The 21,583-nt window shown below is 36.5% G+C and overlaps 1 protein-coding gene across 2 annotated transcripts in view; it reads right to left on the reverse strand.

Annotated features, from left to right (window-relative positions):
- Window positions 1–2,048: 2,048 nt before the first annotated feature.
- LOC111866099 (sister chromatid cohesion protein PDS5 homolog B) overlaps window positions 2,049–21,583 on the reverse strand; it is a 92,141-nt gene continuing 72,606 nt past the window's right edge. For both annotated transcript variants that reach the window (XM_023854814.2, XM_023854728.2), the window contains 2 exons: window positions 18,581–18,631; window positions 2,049–11,105 (listed from right to left, as the gene is read on the reverse strand). In XM_023854814.2, coding sequence (XP_023710582.1) covers window positions 11,031–11,105; window positions 18,581–18,631 — 126 coding nt within the window. In that variant the 3' untranslated portion in view covers window positions 2,049–11,030. The remainder of the gene's footprint in view (window positions 11,106–18,580; window positions 18,632–21,583) is intronic.

Genomic DNA, 21,583 nt, shown 5'->3' on the forward strand with positions numbered 1-21,583 from the left:
TGGTGAATTGTGTATGTGAACTGTGTTTTGTTTTACACTTTCTTCACAAAGAATAAATTATACTCACATGCAAAGTGCAAGTGTATCATTAGACGCTTCTGCCTCCCTGTCTGAGCGAGGCCCGTATAAAAGATCCTGAGATAGTCTCATCTCTACCTTCTGAGGTAAAGAAAATTCACCTGTGTTCCTTTGGCAAAGAAGTATCAGCAACAGCCGCTGCAGGTGGAAGCCAGGTGAAGGAACAGGAAGGTAAAGGGGGACGGCAACAACAAGAAGGTGACACCCAACGTAAAGGGCACTATACAGAGAGAGCGGTTACAGGGCATGAATTGAAATAAGAAAAAAAATCTTAACCAGTCACACTGGATGGAACTATTTAACTTTTTCATAATATTATTAGTGTGACAGACCAGAATGAAACAAATCAAACTTGTACTGTTCATAACATTTAGCCGAGCTGCCATCTCAAGAATAGGGATTTTTTATTTTTGTAGAATTTTACTTGATAAATCAAAATATTCTTTTTTTTAAGGTGCTGGAAGCTCATACTTCATCCATGCACAATCAGTGAACATGCTGACCATATCAGTGATAGTTCTTAACATAATGTACTATGACATGATGGCAGAAATCTGGAATAGTGGAATGAGTAGAGGTTGTCATTGCTAGGCAGCGGCACAGCAAACACATTTCCACAGAAACAGATACTGACATAATATAAGATGTTTTCTGTGTGGCCAGTAATAGGCAACAATGTAGTAAACATGTTTCCACAGTCACAATAACACACAACAAGAGGAACTGTTAGAAGCAGTGCTTTGTATACAGTCTGCACCAAGTCTTATACAACAAGGATCAGGAGCAGGTTGTCAGTTGCAAGTGAGCAGTGGCAGTTCATGGCTGACCATGAGGAATGTCCATTGTAAGCGACGGCTACCTAGAAAAGACTACTGATGACAGAATAGCACACGTAAGACTGTGTGTTGTAGTTGTAGTGATTTACAGCATACGTGAATTACTAAGACTGTTATATGAATTTGTAGTTATAAGTGCCCAATAAATGCAGTGATGAACCCAAACCCCATATCTAGTCACTGATATGTAACAGTATGTGGTATTAGAGGAACTTACTGGTTCCATCTTCAGGGTAGAAGACAAAGCCAGCAAATTCCTCCAAAACACCGATAAACATCTATCACACTATAAATCACATTCCAGAAGGCAGTATTGTTCATAGACACAGTGGACATGCAGGTTGAAGCATACCTAAGAATACATTTTGTAGTATGTGAGGATGAGACAAAACATTTCCTGGTGGAGGTTGAAAATATATCTAACATATTCCTGCTTACTTCCTACTGATGCTGACATGCCCAATAAATATCAGATATACAACCACAACGGATATATTATTTTGCTGTCAAACACAGTGAAAGTTAATAGGAGGCATGTATGAAGAATTTACTCAAAAAGTCTTGTGATTTTCATGGATTACAGAAACATTCGGTACAGCCATATTTTTAGACACAATACACGCCTACAGGATGAAGAAATAATGGAGGTCCAAGAAGTGATGTAGTGACTAATTTGAAAACAACAAAGCTGTAATGGAGTTGGAAGAAGTCTGATGTCCTAAGCAATAACAATGTTCTTCACAATGACCTGACATCAAGCAGTCATACATATATGCCATAATTAGTATATACAAAGCGTCCACTTAGGTTACTCTGTTAGTTTCAAATCACAGCTCTCAGACATAGTTTTAAGAAATGGTCTATAGGAACAATAGGAACACATAGTTGCCTAGTCTGAAAAGCAAAAATCTTTCAAATTTTTATAAATAATTCACATTCCACGATAAATAGTAATTTCATGTCATGCATATCCAAATCAACGTTCCCAGAAGAGAAACAAAATATTCAAAGAACGGACTGCTGGCTCATTTGTGGCATATCATATAACTTTATACAAGAGGTCCATAACTGTTAACATTGATAAATTTGTTATTTTGGTAACCTGCAACAGCGTAATTTCACAACTTTTGTAAGTATGATTGCAAAACTTTTATTTTACAAGTATTAAGGCAATGCCATTTTTCACTTCCAGAGGTATTTCCCTTCATTCACAATTTAAAAACTGAAGAAAATAATTACAGAATTCCAATATACAGATTTCTTCAGTGTCATTAATCATATGGATGAAATCCCATGACTCTTCTCTGTCCTAGGTATTATAAAGTACATAGCATTTCATACGACAGTTCCAGCATTTAGTTTACATATTAACTTGATTCCAGCCAACATGCATGATTTATGCATGTCTACTGCTTTGATAAAATGTGCATACTTCATTTCTTTGAATCAGTGCACAATGTTCTTTTGATTAGTAAGCTGTGGGCATTTGTCTGCAGAAGTACAAACTGCACAGAACTAATACTTGCACTTCAGAGCTCTACATATCAAAAAATGGGATGTTATTCTTCAGTTTCAACATGTGATATGTGTCTAGAAGTTGGACAACACCACTTTAAGCAGCTATTGTAATGTCAGGTAAGTACAATTGTTTTGCTGAAAACATTTTTCAAACATGGATGGAACTTTCAATTACATCATGCAATTTTCTTATCCTTTCTGCAGTCGGGTGGCTCACTATGTAAAATGAGAATGCCAGAAAGAAGGAATGAACCACCCTGTGCTATCAAAGTCATGTGATGGTAGAACAATTTCACACAATCTTACTGTAAAAAACTCACACTTTTTCTAAGGATAGCATACTAATCTATATATTTATTTAGCATCAATAATAATAATAATAATAAAGTTCACAAATTATAGTAATTAAACATTAAACTCCTACATGCTAACATCGTGCTGAAAAACTAACCTCCAGTGGACAAGGCTCTCATCTTTTACCAAACCCAGTTATGTGCTTTTTACAGAAACACATAAGTTACAATACCAACATATAAAAATGCTGAGAACAGCTTTAAATATTATTATTATGACTGAAAATTGGTCATAATGTCTGAGAAGCAAAACAGTGACAACACAAGCCAACATCACCATGTCATCATGTATCACTATTTGATTTCCGTTATAGTACACATGTAATATTAGCAACTGCATTTCATTTCACCAATGTCATATTATGAAAATCAGAACTGAATACAGCTTTTATCTAAATAAGTTTTTTTGAGGTCTGAAACAGACTTGTCAAACATGCACAAAGATTACATGTTTTAAATCCTGCTGCTTTTATTGTTGGCATTAAGAATGTAAAGACTTGTTCAGCGTAAGTTTATAGTCTGCTTTCAATGTCCATATGTAACAAACAGAGACTTGTCAATGTTCTGCACTTTTACCCTTTGTTTAAATTAAAAGAGCAGGAAGAAATATGTGCTTCACTTCAACATGGAACCAATTCTTGTGAAACGTTAACAGACATGACTTGTATGCATGACAACCATTAACAGTGTTATTAAATAAAGGTAAAACTTCATTAAGCACAGACTCTTATAACGACAATTTAACAAATACATGAATGAATTTGCCATATGAGATTGTTGCAAGTAAGTCAAATGGAAACAAATATACTCAACCTATGAGGTACACAGAGATAAATTGGTTAAAGTTGGAAAGCAGCCTTAGTATTGTAGTGTTGCCTACTTTTTATACTTCAACAGCAGATAAGAAAGTAATATGAAATATCATCACTATAAACAAAACAACTACATGACCAATAAATAAATAGTATCAATAAATTATAAACTTTGTTGCTGACAACAGATTCTATCTAGCTTTGTCCATTTAATGATGAATAAAACATCTTACTGTCATCTGCCTCATCACATTATGTCCAAAATGAAACAATTTTAATCAATTTTATGGGATAAGGATTTAGATTCAATTTAAAGTTAAGCTTATTTATACTGTCTTGAAACTATAGCTGACTTCTATTTAAAGAGGCTGATAGAATTAGTATTTGCTAAATGAAAAGAAATTGTAACACATTAGGAGTTAGCTGCTACTAATGATTCTGGTCATACAGACTTCTTCATACACATTTGATAGCTTTAAATATGCAAATAATCTGCGCTATGCTGTGAAAAACGGCAATTTTTTCTGTAAAGATGACCTAGCTCCTGCACAGTTCAACTGGAAAATATATGTTGCTGTTAACCCAAGACAGTCAGCAATTCTCAAATATTAAAACTCAGAGCTCAAGAGTAATTCTGAATATCTGCGACCTTAAGCCCCAACACAACAAATATAATTTATGATCACATATAAATCATATCTTTAGCACTGTGAGGAAACAGTTCCTTATTTGTAACCTTACAAACAAGCTGTGCATGTCTGCCCATATCTATCACTGACAATCAAACAGATACTATAATGCACAGGATTCATAAATTCCATACGTGATAAAGGCCAAAAATAAATAAACATATGACATTATATCTAACATACTGGGGAATTGGGAGGGGGGTTAGATTTATGTTGCAGACCTTGGTATGATCTGTATTTTATGCGACATCACGCAATTTTTGAAAACTTCTGTAAAGTTCAACTTGAGCTTCATGTATACCAGAATGTACTACATTTATCTAACTCTTACTGCAGACCTATAGCATCAAATTTAACTGAATTCTGTTAAATATTCTTGAGGATTATGGACAGATGGATCGGACCTCACAATTATTCCATTATTTTATGCAAACAGTGCATAAACCAATCAAATTTCCTTCTGACCATAAAGAAACAAATTTTTCTCAGAATAGATTCAAAGCAATTAGTTGTACCATATCATACATGTGTAAGCATATTATATGCTTAACTCAGTGCAGTCATAGCTTAAAAGACAGAACTGTCTGTCCAGAGAATCCAATTTATTCTAAACCTACTGGCTAGAAATCTCTTTGTCCATACTTGTCTACTGTGGGGCACCAAACCACCCAGTGCTAGCTGGCATATCTCAATAGCACTGCTTGTTTAGAATGGTCAAATGTCCCTGTGATATGTGTGAACACAATTTGCAAGTGTTATGAACTATACTGTTAAAAACATAAACCATTCATATACAGTATCTGTGCAGCATTCTTCATGGAGGAAATGCCATACAAACTTCTTGTAGGACATATTCTGACAGTAGTGCCATTTAAGGCCACAATTCACAGTGATGTAACAAAACTACATTCCATGTGGATAAGACAGGTGCTAACTGAAGAATAAAAATTTACAGCAATAGTACTTGATTAGAAGCGGCCCGAAGAAGTTGTTCTATCTTCTGACTCTTCAGTGGAGGTTGGCAGATAGTACAGCCCATTTTGGTGCAAAGGTAAAGTTATGGTCTCTCAAAACTACTGTCATATACAGCCTTTTGCCTCCAAATTGCAAAGCAAGAAACTGTCACAGTGGGTGCTTCCAAGAACTGGTATTCAATGAATTTTTTGACACAGAACTTATATTTAATTCTGAAAAGGCACATTTCACCCTAAGTGGTTCTGGTTAACAGCCACAATAACTGATACTGAAGCACAGAATATCCTCATGCCATTCATGAATTAAAGGTTGGGGTTTAGTGTGTAATTAGTATATGGAGTATAATCAGGCTGGTGCTTTTTCATGTAACAATATATTCTTAATGTTATGTGAAACTGAGTTTGTCACTCTCCTTCAGTCAACTGGATGATGAAGAAAAACGGTATGGGAATTTTATGAAAGACAATACAATGGTACATACTGTGAACAATTCTGTGGATGAACTAGATGAAGTCTTCGATGAAGAAATCATAAGTCAAGGATTGTGGTCTCCATGATCATCCGATTTGAATCATTGTCTTATTTGTTGGACACACCAACATGAAAAATGTACACTCATTTGGAAGAAATTCAAGAAAATATTAGGCATGAAATTTCTGCTACTCCCATTCAGCAGCTTTGATGTGTCTAGAAACACTATCTCACGAAGTGAGACATGCTTACAAACAGAGGGGTGTCACACTGAGACTCTTCTGCATAAAAGTTATGCTAAGCTACAGTGGAAAAGTCAACTGTGAATTACTGTCTACCACAGAGGGTCTACCCAAGAAGAGTGCCAGGTCAGGTGCAGGAAACAGTCTTGACAGCAAATTTTATATTCTGTATTATAGCTTTGAGCTGAGCAAATGATCTGTATAGAGAGTATTCTCATAAATATTGGGGGGAGGCAGGAATTAACCTCTTCTTGCAGAGTTACGTATAGAAATGAACAATGGACTTTATGTATTCAAACAAACCAAACACAGTACAGCTTCCAAATCCATCAAGGTGTACTGACTTTTTTTTATAACTAAAGAATTTCACTTTCATCATACATGAGGCATCTATTCATAGTGTACCTTAAAACAAACGTCTGATGTTCCATAACATAATGTGCAAACTTCAGTGCAAAATTACCTGGTAGTTTCCAAACATTAAGAAAAACAGACATGAACACAACACACAAGATGCTGCAAACCCAATAACCATATTTAATTTTATCACTGACATGCTGACATATAACAGCAGACCTACATACAAAACCATTACTTATGAACCACTTCTGAAAAAACAATACGGTTGTCAGCTTTAGTCTGAATGTCTAATACTGGAGAGTAGTCATGTACTCACACATCAGCAAAAGCTGCCTATTCAGCTTTGCAAGCACACAAAACTTATGTTGTGAACTGCATGTTCACAGTTTTAATTTGTGATTCATTGTTCAGCCCCCAACCATGCCACTAACATAAACTGTGATTCAATTTATCCACACAAGTCTTTCTTATTTGTTAATTACCATAAACCTGCCAATTAAAAAAGAATTTCCCTTTTCAGGATCATGATTTGATATCATATGTTTTACAACCAATCATTCATAGGACTGTAACTGTAGGCCAATACTTCAAGTCTAGTAAATCTTTAATGATTCATAAGAAAGAAAATAATCTTCTCTGTACAATTATAGTGATGGCAGTTGTTGGATTTAGGTGTCTACATGCTTTCATTGTGCTATATATATATATATATATACCAACATTATGGTGACAAATATTTCTCTTCATTATAAATATTATGAATAGCTCTTCAATTTAGTATGAACGAAATACAAAAGATTAATCTGCCTAACTGCAGTTATTCTTTTCCTGCTGATATTATTTTAAGGATATTTATATAGCTTATTTTTCCTGTTCAAGTTCCGTTCGGCTCACACTAGGCCTATGAGAAAATAATGCCACACATCATTTTACAGCTCAAGAAATTGGTTGGTGGGGAGAGGGGTGAGAAAGTCCCAACAGTTTTATTAGTGTTCTCTTTACATTAAGCAAATACTGTTACATTGATATGAATGAAACATGTAAAAGTTTCATGGAACACACTATGTGCATAAAAAGAAAGATTTATTCATTGACGTCAATTTGCTATACAGAAAAATATTTTCCATTTTCAACGTTAAAAACAGTAATTTTAGTACTAACTGTATCACATTACTTTATCAGAACCAATGTAGCATAGGACCCCTGTTTTCCCAGATTATGGTTTCAACTAGTCTTCTTCACTGCTCAATGGCTGCTCGATATGAACGACCACACATTTTCAGTTGCCTGTTACAGTAACCCCAGGGACTGAAAAGATTCTCTCTGGTTCTTGTACACTAACTCATGTTTGTTTCAAACATGGTAATCTGACAAATTTAAACCTGGAAAATTTGGCTACCATATTTTGGATCTTCCAAATTTAACTACAGCTTGATTCAAGATTTTGAAAGAATGGGCACTATGATGTACAAATTTTCATCAAAACCGAAAATACATTTCTGTGTAACAAACCAAACCAACTGAATAAATCCTGTGTTACACATGCTTAAGAATGTTCTATATAACTGACATGAGTTTCATTCAGATCTAGAGAAGTTTTTACCATGTTTTTAAACGTGATTCTTTGTGCCACCTGCTACTTAATTCATTCTTCTCCTTCCACACTTTTAGGCTACAAGAATTAATGTCTGACTCTACCTTATTAAAATCTTCCCTGTGACATGGTAATATAACATTTTATTTGGTATTCTATTAGCAATTCTACATCTACATTACTGTTGCATATTAATATGATCTGTTCATATCATATAGAAAAACAGTGAAATCCAGAAACATACCAATCCACAAAGGCAGGGGAAGACATTTTAATCATATATTTTGTAATGTCTTATTTATTTATTATGTACTGCAGTTCATACTAAAATTATGTCTTTCAACAAAAAAACATCACTTGCTTTCACTGTTTCTTAGGTGTACACACCCAAAAAATTTCAGGTACTGATATTTTAACTAAAAATTAATTCCCAAAACAAGTGCAAAACAACAGACACTGAATAAAATAGCCTCAGGAAGCAGCACAGTACACTGTCATTAATTCTGTTACCAATTAATTCAAATACCGCCTAATTTTAAACGTCATTCCCATCATTGAAGGTATGATTTTGTATGCTTCTTGATGTGGCTACGTGAAATAGGTTAATTTGCAATTCAAAGCAATATGGAAGCCCTGTGACAACTTCCAGATTATTACCTAATATACAATATACAATTGTATACTGCAATTTGCACAGAAATAAGAGTGTTCATTTTTGTAGGTAGTAACTTCCTCTGCACTGTATGAAGTAGTTGACCTTCAACAAGGTTACCTGCTGAGAGACCAGAAAGTGGAGAGAAAATGTGCAATCTGTTAAAAAAGGGACCTTTTATGCACCATGTGGGCAGATAACAGGAAGAGACGCAGGAGATGCACCACTACCATCCAATTCTACTCATAAAGAAGCTTTTATGGCATTACCAGTGCTGGACTATTATTAGTCCGTGATATTTGTGTGAAAAAAAAATCATGCTGTCCTTAAGAATCTGTGTTAAGGACATACAAGATCTTTCTGAAACCTAACAATGAAAAGTTTGTATTTGTGTAAACTGCTAGTCATGCAAAGTATTTGTGGTTTAAAAACTGTGCTCGCATACTGTACCTGAATATCAGTGCTTATAGTGCACTGTTACATTCTTATTCCAACTAATTACCCAGAAGGTAAGTTCACAGTGAGAAACTGAATAATTCAAAATTATATAATATGAAGTTTGTAATTTTGGCCCAAGCACCTCAAATTACTGATGTTTTAGGGGATATCAAAATCCACATGGTTCAAGAAGTCTGAAGTCATGAGGTACGTATCAGTAAGGACCAATGATCCTATTTTAAAGCCAATTTAAAAAATTGTAAAGAACAAGAACAATGCCAAGTATAAAAATTTATAACAATTTAAAAAATGCCAATACTTATGCTAAATAACATTAAATATAAAATTTTGGTCACAATACACCATACAGGGGGGAAAACTGGCAACTTGTAATAACATTTTTAAGATCAGTAAAGCAACAAAATTTTGTTTCATATGAAAACATCAACACTTTGCATCAATTTCTTATGTAGGACATGAAATTGAAGATCTGGACCATATGATAATTTCTGGGTTGACAATTTGTGCTGTACATTGCAGCATTCAAATTTAGAAACAAGGGATAAGCTTTCCTCCATAAAAACACAGCCTATAATCTTGGATAGAGGCTGATGGAAAGAGCCTTCTGACTGCCATTTTTTTATTACATTTATACATATGGTATTTTACATCTTCCAAACACTGTAGCCTGAACTTCTGCATTACAATAGGTATTGCCATACAGAATGGGTTGAAGTAAATTATATTTATACCAGATACAGTGCTTACACTACCTTTCAAAGAAGTGTAATGGGCCCATTATAGGTTGCAAAGATAACGTTTTGATAATTTCAATTATTTACATAAGAATCATTCAAACCACGAACATGGTTTACATAAGATTTCCAATCAGTGAATACAGATAGAAAAAAGTACCTTGCTGAAAGAACACAAAATGTGAGAGTTGCATTTAATATTAAAAACAAAACAAAGACTAAAGACATACTATTTTATGTATAACATGCTGCAGATATACACACCTCATTAGTACCAGCATTACAAAATTAATAAATTACCATAAATATCACCATAATGATGGATATTCTATACTAGCCCACCTGTTTTATTTCTGAGTAACAATGAAAATGATACCATTTTCTACCCCCAACATAAATGATATAGCAAACCTATAAAAGTACTTCCTGAATATAATGATTTGAAAAACAGTCAGTTTTAAATGCTCAGGACTTCAAAGTAATACAACTTTCATACATTACTTCACATAACCCCTGAAACATTTCAGACAACAATTTATCTATGGGCCATTACAGATAGAAATGCAGTATGGAGATACACAATGCTTTGCTGAATGACCAATTTAATTTAGGCATGATTTCACTGTTAATTTTGTTTCTTTTACATATACATTATTTTCATCCTCCCTGTCTAGGATTTTGAGGGTCTGTGCAAGTATGATCACCTGCACTGATGAATCTAGACGAAATATCTGTAGGAATGGTGGGTGTAAGAACAAAAAGAGCATGCACATATCAATCTGTCACAAGACAGTAACAGTCATAATTCTTCAACATGCTCATCTAAAGTAATGGAATTCATTCTTTGACAAAGGTCTGATTTGGCTTCAGAATAAAATCTTATTCTGTCAATGCACAAAAATTATTTTCATTATATAACTTATTCCTTGAAAGCTAAGTTCATTAAAAATAAACATATCTAATTCTGAGTCCAATGTGGACACTTGTTCACTTTCAATTTAGATAGGAGAGAATTCCTTATTTGCGACTTCATGACACAACTGCCACAGTTCAGATAAGGTTCTTGTTAACACACAATTGTCTGGGGTGTTACAGACCAAATTTTAAGTGACAAGGAATAACACAGATACAAACAGCATAAATATGCCATTCCTTTCAGTAATGCTAATGTACAATGCTTGCAGAGTGAATGTGTCAAACTGTTCGAATGGAGGCTTGGTCCATCCATTTGCTCCTAATTGTCCATGATGACAACATTCACATGGGTTCCAATTTATGTTGGTGTTCAAGTACTGCTCTCTTTGGTGGAGGTTCATCACATTCTGATCCACACTGCAGGAAAACAAAGAAGATCTTAAGAACATCTACGTTTTGTAGTTCAATGAAAAATCTGTATTGTTATATCTAGTTATTACATTTAATAAATTAAACAATTCAGTCTACTTAAGGAGAACTTTATTCATCCGTAATCTCTCTTATCAAATAAAAATAACGGTCACTTTATATACAGGCTGTTTCATAACTTCTACAGGTTATTCCCTTGTTCATTCTAAGTGAAAAATGTTGTGTCAACACAGGTATGATTTTCAGCAGTTACAGAACTATGGGCAGGCAAAGCTACGATGATGTGAATGTGACAAACAGGACATGATACTCAATGGCAGTACATGGGCTTCCACAACTTGTGAAACACCCCATATACACAAACAACAAGAAACGTTTATCTGCTATACTGTATCATTTATTTAGGATGCACTGTTTGCACTATTTAGAGGGTGAGCTGGAATAGAGCAGTCAGTATAGAGACTGGCTATGGGCTGGACAACCAAGGTATTTGAGTTCAAGTCTCAGTAGGGTCAAGAATTTTCTCTTTCCCATCATGTCCTGACTGGCTCTGGGGTCCACCCAAACTCCTATCCAATTTCTCCAGGGGGTTAAGCAGCAGGGGCATGAAGCTGACCGCTCACCTCTGACTAGTGCTGAGGTCAATAGAATGTGGATCTGTACATCTGCATGACGTAGTGCTTGGTTAAGCACAGGGACAACTTTACCTTTACCTATTTAGAGGAGACTGATTAATAAAAATAGTAGAATGATTGATAGCACACAATAAACTAGAGAAGTGGAAAGAATTTAAATAAGAAGAGTGCGAGAAGTTAATTTCTAAATCTTCAAGGAGTGCATTCTTTTAACTTACATTGTGTTATTGCTTTTTTCATTTCAACACAACTATCAAAATATCATTGAAATTTGCTGGGTATGAGTTATTGAATTTAATGGTATGGAAGTGTGCTACATGTTCTGGTTTACAAAGCCATCATCAGGCAGTATACACTAATAATGGTTCTCAAACTACTGAACTTCATTTTATATGAATTCATATATTACAATATATCACCAATGTATCTGACTTTCCACATAGTTAATACATGCAGCACTTTGCCTGAATTAATACTATTCTCATAAATATAGTAAAATTGGAATAAAAGTTTTATATTGAATGGGTGCCTAGAAATGAACATAAAGGTGTCTACAAGAAAATAAAACAAAATAAAAATAATAAAAGTTTTTAAGTGATAAAATACATTCAGATGATGAACGAAATAATGAGAACCATTTTAATTTGTTTGAGGGTATTTTACAATTTAAAAACTTTTATTCCAATTTTAATATATGTACAACGGTATTAATTTTAACAAAATGCTGAATATATTAACTATGTGTAACGTAAGACACATTAATAATAATTCTTATATTGTAATATATGAATTCATAAAATCAATACAAAGTCCGTCAAGTGTAACAATGTTTTTTAGGTCACTTCTTTCTCACTCTTGCCTTACATGTTTCGGTTTTACTAAAACCGAAACACGGACTTTGTATTGATTTTATGTATAATAGTGTAACGGACCAAAATGAAACAATTCAAAATATGAATTCATATAAAACGCAATTCAATAGTTTGAGAACAGCTGCTAGTGTATACTATACTGCCCAATGATTGCTTTATAAACTGACACATGTAGCACACTGCCATACCATTATGATCAGTACACCCATTATACACAGTAAATGTGAATAACCTCTTAGTATTATGCCTGACATCCTGTCACTAATAAATACCCTCTTAAGTGCTGATATGATTCTCTTATGTACAAAACAACCTGTACCCAATTCACGATTATCATTCCCCCTTCCAGAGAAAAATGCATATTTACCTGCTGGTTTGGTGCACCTCCATCCCATCTGACCTCCTGTACTCCCACTAAATCAAACTTATATTTTGAGATTTCCTCTGCCACTGCCCTATACAGACTTCTAACATTAAGGGTACCAATCTTGTATCAATTATTCAGAGAATCCACCCAGGTCTGAGGCTTCTTGTGATCTTTTCTAACAAGCTTATTTTTTATGGTGAGTTGTTAGGTCTCTACTGTTCACTGCAAGCTCATCAATTTTGTCTTTCAGATATTCCCTCTTTTTGTTCCTGAAATGCCCGCTGGTTTCACGTCTTATATTGTTCAGATTATCCCCATTTAACTCACTTGGATCCTGTAACCATTGCAATTTGGCCTGCTTCCTTTGATCTAATAATTTTGAGCATCCTTCATCGAACCATGGCTTATGCTTCTTTGGTTCATAATAACCTAGACTCTCTTTGGCAGACATTTTTATATTCTCTCTAATAGTTTCCCAAGGTTTATTAACATCCACCTCACTTTCCAAGTTTTCCGAAGCCGTGAACCTATTTCAGATTTCAATACAATACTGCTCTTTACCCTCTACCTCATTTAATTTCTTGAGGCTGAACCTCTCTATATGAACTATGTGTGTTGTTTGTGTGCTCACTGCCAGTTTTTCCCTAACACTTGACACCACCAGGTAGTGGTCAGTATCACAATCTGCTGCCCTGAATGATCGGACATCAAGTATACTTGAGTGCCGTCTCCTATCTATCAAAATATAGTCTATTTGATTGTGTATCTTCCCATCAGGAGATGTCTAATTAATTTATGAATGTTACGATGTGGGAACATTGTACTTTTGACAGTAAGATTTTTTGATGTGGCAAAGTTTACAACTCTAACTCCATTACCATTACTAATTTCATGCAAACTCTCATTCCCAATTGTTGGTTTGAAAATGTCTTCCCTCCCTACTTTGGCATTGAAATCTCCTAACAAAATTTTCATACGGTACTTTGGGAATTTATCAAATACATGTTCTAGTTCTTCAGAGAATCTATCCTTTATGTCATCAATTTTATCTTCTGCTGGGGCGTGAACATTCATAACAATGATATCACACCAACGACCTTTCAGTATTATATATGATATCCTATCACTAACGAATTCTACCCTCTTAAGTGCTGATACGATTCTCTTATGTACTAAAAAACCTGTACCTAATTCATGATTTTCATTCCCCTTTCCATAGAAAAATGTATAGGCTCCTGCTGGTGCGATGCCACCTCCATTCCATCTGACCTCCTGTACTCCCGCTAAATCTAACTTATATTTTAAGATTTCATCTGCCACTGCCCTGAGCGAACCTGCCCAATACAAACTTCGAACATTCCAAGTGCCAAATCTCACATCTATTTTCTTTAGCTTAGGTCATTTATCCAAGGAATCCGTCCAGGTCCGAGGCTTTGTGTTTATTTTCGTAACATAATTATTTTTTTATGGTGAGGAGTTGTTAGCCCCACGCTCAACCCCCAAGCTGGAGGACCACCCCTTGTTGGCTGTCCGCAACTGCTTATTCAATATATTCGCAGCTTCCCTCCAAAACTGGAGGGTGTCTCCTCCATCTGCAATGTGAGGATGGGCCATGCAATGGTGTATTGAAAATGTGGCACAGTTCAGATACTTGGGAACAACAATAACAGATCGAAACCTGATTGAGGAGGAAATTTAGAGGAGACTGAACTCAGGTAATGCTTGCTACCATTCAGTCCAGAACCTTTTGTCTTCTCATCTGCTGTCCAAAAACATAAAAATTATAATATACAAAACTATAATTTTGCCTGTGGTTCTGTATGGGTGTGAAACTTGGTCTCTGACATTAAGGGAGGAACATAGAATGAGGGTGTTTGAGAGCAGGGTGTTGAGGAGAATATTGATAGGAGGTTGGAGAAAACTGCACAATGAGGAGCTTCATAACTTGTACTCTTCTTCAAGTATAATTAGAATGATCAAGTCAGGAGAGATGAGGTGGGCAGAGCATGTAGAACGAATGGGGGAGAAAATGAATGCATATGGGATATTGATGGGAAGCCAGAAGGAAAGAGACCACTGGGAAGACCAAGTTGTAGGTGGGCACACAACATTAAAATGGATCTTAGAGGGATATGATGGGATGGTATGGATTGGATTGATCTGGCTCAGGATAGGGACCAGTGGAGGGCTCTTGTGAACACGGTAATGAACCTTCGGGTTCCATAAAACGCTGGGAAATTCTTGAGTAGCTGCAGAATAGGCAGCTCCTCCAGAAGGGCTCAGCTCCACGCGTAAGTATCTACAGGGTTTGTCCGGAAAGTAATGCAATTTGTTTTTTCCCCACCGCTCCTCCTGGTCGCAGCACATTCAGACTGGTTGGGAAGGGGGGGGGTCTTAGCTTCACAACGCTTCCAAGCTCAGGCTGCTCTGCGCTCTGGGAGCATCAGGATCGCTGTTTCTGTGAACCTCCTGTTAGTGCCTGTGTCACGATGTGCAACAGAGAAAACTATCAAACAACATTACACGATCAAGTTCTGTGCTAAACTGAACAAAAGCTTCACCGACACCCATCAAATGATTCAGGAAGCCTATGGGGACTCTGCTGCTTCCTATTCTCAAGTCTCTATGTGGTTGAAGTTGTTTAAAAATGGCCGGGAAGATGTGGAGGATGACCCCTGCTCTGGACGGCCGTCAACCATCAAAAGTGACAAAAGTGTCTCGTGTTCGTGATCTTTTAAATACCGATCATTGAACGAGTGTTCGGATGATAGCAGAGACTCCCAGTATTCCGAAAATCACTGTGCACGACGTCATTACCGACCTGGCAGCTGCACCACAACAACGCTCCCAGCCACACCACTCTGCACGTCCAGGAGGTTCTGGCCAAGCACAGCTTGGTAACGTTGCCCCGGCCTCCTACAGTCCTGACCTGTCTCCGGCAGACTTCTTTTTGTTCCTGAGGATGAAGACCACCCTGAAAGGAACCCATTTTGGAACCTTTGAAGCGATCCAAACCGCCATGACAAAGGCTCTAAACGAGGTCCCTGTCGACACCTTCCAGGATGCGTACTGTGCATGGAAAAGTTGCTGGCAAAAGTGTGTGGATGCCCAAGGGGAGTACTTTGAAGAATTTTAAACGTTTGTAACGATATCTTGAATATATTTTTTTTACGAACTTAATTGCATCACTTTCCGGACAAACCTTGTAAGTAAGTAAGTAAGTAAAAGGAGTTGTTAGCCCCACACCCAAACCCCAAGCTGGACGACGAAGGTTGTGGATTGAATGGTAGAAAGCACTACGTGAATTCAACTTCCTCTTAATTTCCTTCTGAATCAAATTTTGATTTGTTACTGTCATCCCCAAATATATGAACTATGCTACATTTTCAAAGGATCTATTAGCTATCTCTGTATCATGATTCTGCCCTGCATTCTTATGATGAGCAAGATACATACACTTAGTCTTCTCTGCAATTACTCCTACACCAACCTCCTTACTTGCGTCAATTAAATTTCTGTGTGTCTCTTTATGGTATCTGATATATCGCAGTAGTTTTACTTCAACAGCATAGATGTGTCCCATTTAATTTCAGTCCCACCTGGTTCTCCTGGACTCATATTTTGGTATTTCTTTCACAACTGCATCAGTGAGCCTGCTCTGCACAGATTTCTTACATTCCATTCCATGCAAGAGCACTTTACTGCATGTATTAATCGTAATTAAGTGAAAGTGGGTAACCAAAGTGTTAATAAATTCAATCATTCAAACTAGAACATATCATTTTCGCCATACATACCACTCTACACATGACAATAACTATATTTTTTAGTAATTCAATAATCTTACAGTTCAACCCCCTAAAATCATTACAGAGATATCATACAACATTATCAAATAGACATATTAAACATGATCATAAGCCTATCATACATTATACAACCTTCAGCATTACACTGACAAGCCAGCATAAATAGCATCTATCTTACTCCACTACACACTTCAGCATATTCTATGTAAATTAGGTAGTTTCCTTTAGCACTAGGTGCCTCTATAAAGATTAACAATTAAGGCTGAAACACAGGTTGAGCTATACGATTGTTCACATTATTTAAGCCAAGATCCACTACCAAGACAACACACTATAATATGATAACTTTTGATATGAACATGATTTTTCTTGATTACATAGGTCGAGTGTTAGCAACTGACCTTAACATTCTTTCAGCAAAGTGGCTATCATGATTGGCCATTATATCTAAAATGCCTTACTGGGGACTCAAACTGTATTTTGAATTTATAGTTTTGAATTCAGGTCCAGAAAGTATGCCTGATACTCATACTATTGGATGGCAATGACAGGCATTCATCCCTTCTTTATAACTTCAGGGTCCAAATAAGTGTCTTCTTGGACGTAATGTCATATAGTCCGGTAGGTATAGGATGACGTTTCGAAGGAATGTGCTGCCTGAACTCTTACGGTAGAAGAACCTTCTCCTCAATCTTCTACCATGAAGATGGAGAGAGTACATTCCTCTAGAACATCAGTAAACATCTAACAAACTACTGTACATGGTGTGTTCAAAAAGTATTGAGCCTTCTTTTTTCCTGTGTAAACCAATGAAGTGCGGGAGGCTCCCTTCGGTGGAGATGCAGAGGGGACATTAATGTGCAGTCATGAAGTTTTTCCCGCTTGCAGAAAGTGTCAGTCACTGGCAGTCGGCCTATGAGTGAGGACGTGTAGTGAGCGCTCGTCAGATTCCAGTAAGGTGTAAAATGACGGAACAACATGAGCAGCAATAGTGCATAAAATTTTGACAAAAGCTTGGAGATACCCATGTGGAAACCATTCATAAGATTCAACAGGCTTTCGGGGACGATGCCATGAACAACTCACAGATAAAAGACAGCTGTACATCGGTGGACAGCGAACCGCGTTCAGGCAGACCCTCAACAAGCTGAAATGAGAATGTCATTGAGCAAGTGCGGACTTTGGTCATGGAGGACCGTCGTATCACAGTCCGAGAACTTGCGAACGAGATAGGGGTAAGCATTGGACCGGTACATTCAATTTTGACCGAGGGTTTGGGCATGGGGAGAGTGTCCGTGAAATTCGTACCAAAACTGAGCATCTGATTCAGACTTTTGTCGCCAAACAAAACGTCTGTGTGGTTCATCAGGCTCCCTACTCCCCCAACATGGCTCCGTGTGACTTTTGGCTATTTCCAAACTGAAAATGCCACTGAAAGGAACCCGATTTGAGTCGAGAGAAGACATCATGCGGAATGCGACGGCCCGGCTGATCACCATCCCAAAAGACACGTTCCAGAAGTGTTTCCAACAATGGCGGAAGCGCTGGGAGAAGTGTGTGCATTACCAAGGAGACTACTTTGAAGGGGATTAGGGGGTTGTACCTCCAAATCAATAAATGTATTTCTGCCGACCAAAGGTTCGATACTTTTTGAACACACTACGTATATAGCATCACATGCCAGAACACACTCGTCTTCACAATCACCACCACATGAACTCAAATATTAAGAATGTAGAGTGGTTTTCCAAATTCTAAGTACCCATTTTAGATTGCTTACCTCTTCTTCCATGCCAGGCAACTGGATTTTTGTTTCTGATGCTTCAGAAGGCTACACCAATCATATGAAACACAATAAAACAAATTAAATTATTATAAAGAGGGTCCTATATGATTTACCATCTTAATGAAGACTCCTCCAAGTCTATACCAGTGTTCCGCAACTGGAGTGCCACGGCACACTGGTGTGCCGTCACAAGATGAAAGGTGTGACGCGAATTTTTACCTATTGTAAGAAATTAATTGTTGAATTTTATCCCAGTTACCGTGTTTCATATGCTTGTATTTTATTCTCAGACACTGCACTGATTAAATAAGATGATGCTCGTTTATTCTTTATTACATGCTGTGATTTTTTATGTACAGTAATGTTGTATTCTAAGAAATTAAACAAATTATTTACTCACAGTTGTTGTTATATCATAGTTTTCATTACTGATTTATTTTTATTTTCCTCGCATCTACGCAGCTTCTTTGATATGTTTGCCACATGTTCTGTGTATGTGATTTTCCCTAAAACTGCAGGGATTAGCATGGCTCTTGTCTTTTATAATGCTAATTCGGTATTTGCCCATTTGTTAGAAGTTAGAGCTTCTTCAACTTTATGACTTTCTTCCTGTAATGATGCACCCACCTATTGTTGGACTTAATTTAAAATTATAAATATTTAAAAAATAAGTCGGTATAGTGTCACTTCTTCCATTTGAAGAGTAGAGATCCCGTGTTTTACAACTGTTTCAGTTCTATCACAGCTGTGCTCTGAAGTAGTTTGCAAATTTTGGTTGCTAGTTAGAGAATTACAGATGGGTCGTTTGAGATGTCCTCGACCGTATGGCCACTTGCTGACAGCAATAAAGTAGTGATGGACACAATTAAAGAACATTTAGAAATGCTGCAGCAGAAATTCAGTAAGTATTTTGGAGAGAGTGTACAAGATTTCGACCGGGTTCGTGATCCATTTGTTGTGAATTCAGAATATCTTCCGATTAATATACGAGAGGAACTCGCAGATTTAAAAGCAGGCAGAACATTGAAACTAAAACTGCTCGAAGTGCCTTTGGATACGTTTTGGTTGGCAATAAGGAGTGGATACCCGGCTATCTCCGAGATGGCAGTAAATGTGTTAGTGCCATTTTCAACTACTTATTTGTGTAATCTGAGCTTCTCGACGTTAACAGAAATTAAGACATCAAAGAGGGAGCGGCTCAAATCCATCGATGAAGAAATGAGACTTGCGTTGCCAACGATTCCACCACGGATTAGTCGCCTGTGTGCAGCTACGCAGGCGCAAGTATCACATTGAAGGCATGAGTAGAATTACTGTATTTACTTTAATAGTAATAGAAGTGTATTTTCTGCACTCTACAGTGTATTAAAGTTCATTACTTGTTAATAAACACATAAGTTGATTTCTGTTTAATGATAATAAAATAACAATACAACAGTATTATAATTAAGTTGATCACGTTACGTATTTATATTAATTGTCTGATATCATACGTTTTTGAGGGGAATAACATTTTGGTGTGCCGTGTTGAGTCATGGATACTTCATGGCGTGCCGCGAGTAGAAAAAGGTTGCGGAACACTGGTCTATACAACTAGACATGATGTTCTGTGATTCTAAAGACAGTACTGAATGTGCAAATAGATTTACAGATACTGCCTGGGACAAAGAAATGGTAAAACCAAATGGCTCTACAGATTTAACCTAAACTCCTATAAACTGTATGGAACATACCTAAGTATGTGTACAAAAAATATTATTCAGTTTAGCTGATTGCTAACAGAGAAAAATATTTTCCATTAAAATGTAAAAAACAGGCATTTCATTTACAATTCAGTCTTTTTTTCTGTCAAAATTGATGATTCATAGAACCCCCATTTTCTTCGATTACAGTCTGAATTGAGTTTCATTGAGTGACTGCTGATTAGATATCTTACAATAACAGAGGACACATATTATCAAGTAAGAAAGACTATGTGGCAAACAGACAGCTGTGCCATATAAAACATTCCATATTTACTCATGTAATGCAGTGACGGGAGAGTGGAGAAAACTGAATAATGAGGAGCTTCATAACTTGTACTTGTATAATTAGAATGATCACGTCAAGGAAGATGAGATGGGTAGGGCATGAAATATGAATGGGAGTGAAGAGGAATGCATATAGAATACTGGTGGGAAAGCCAGAAGGAAAGAGACTACTAGGAAGACCAAGATGTAGGTGAGTGGAAAATATTAAAATTGATCTTAGAGAGATAGAATGGGGTTGTATGGACTGGACTGTTTTGGCTCAGGATAGGGCCAATTGGAAGGCTCATGAACACAGTAATAGACCTTCAGGTTCCATAAAATGTAGGGAAGTTCTTGAATAGTTGAACAATTGGCGGTTTCTCAAGAAGGGCTCAGCCCTATGAAGTTAGTTAATATTCCGTCTGCCCAACTATTTTAACATTCAAGTAGGAGTGACATTATGCAAATCACTTTTCTGACTTGGTGGTATATAACAAACACTATCACTTTTCTAGAACATTCATTCTTTCCTTTTAGACTTCCTGAAGTTATTGTTCCAATCACACTTAGACATGACATCCCATCTGTGGTCTGTCACTTTTCCATTCTAAACACAAACAAACAAAACATTAATTCTGAAAATCATGCCAGCAACTCAAGTGTTTTATAACTGTCCCTTCCGACTCCCTGGAAGAAAGACAAGGAAATCACACTAATCAATTCCACGAATAACATTCACTTGCATATGGAAGATTTCCCCCAAAGTCAGCTTCTGACCCCTCACTTCCATTTAGTGCCAAAGTCAAGAATGGTGGAGCTACACTTCCACTCCCCTGTATGTCTTCACTGCATAGTGTTTAACTAATTAAGCAATGGGACAACTTTACCTTATCTTGCCTGATCTGGGATAGATAATCCAGTGCAAAGCTCATTATGGAAAAAGTTATACACCTGTGCAGATGAAGCACTTATGTAGTGTGTTCAAAAA

Source organism: Cryptotermes secundus, unplaced genomic scaffold (assembly GCF_002891405.2).
Source record: "Cryptotermes secundus unplaced genomic scaffold, Csec_1.0 scaffold24, whole genome shotgun sequence".
NCBI lineage: Eukaryota > Metazoa > Arthropoda > Insecta > Blattodea > Kalotermitidae > Cryptotermes > Cryptotermes secundus.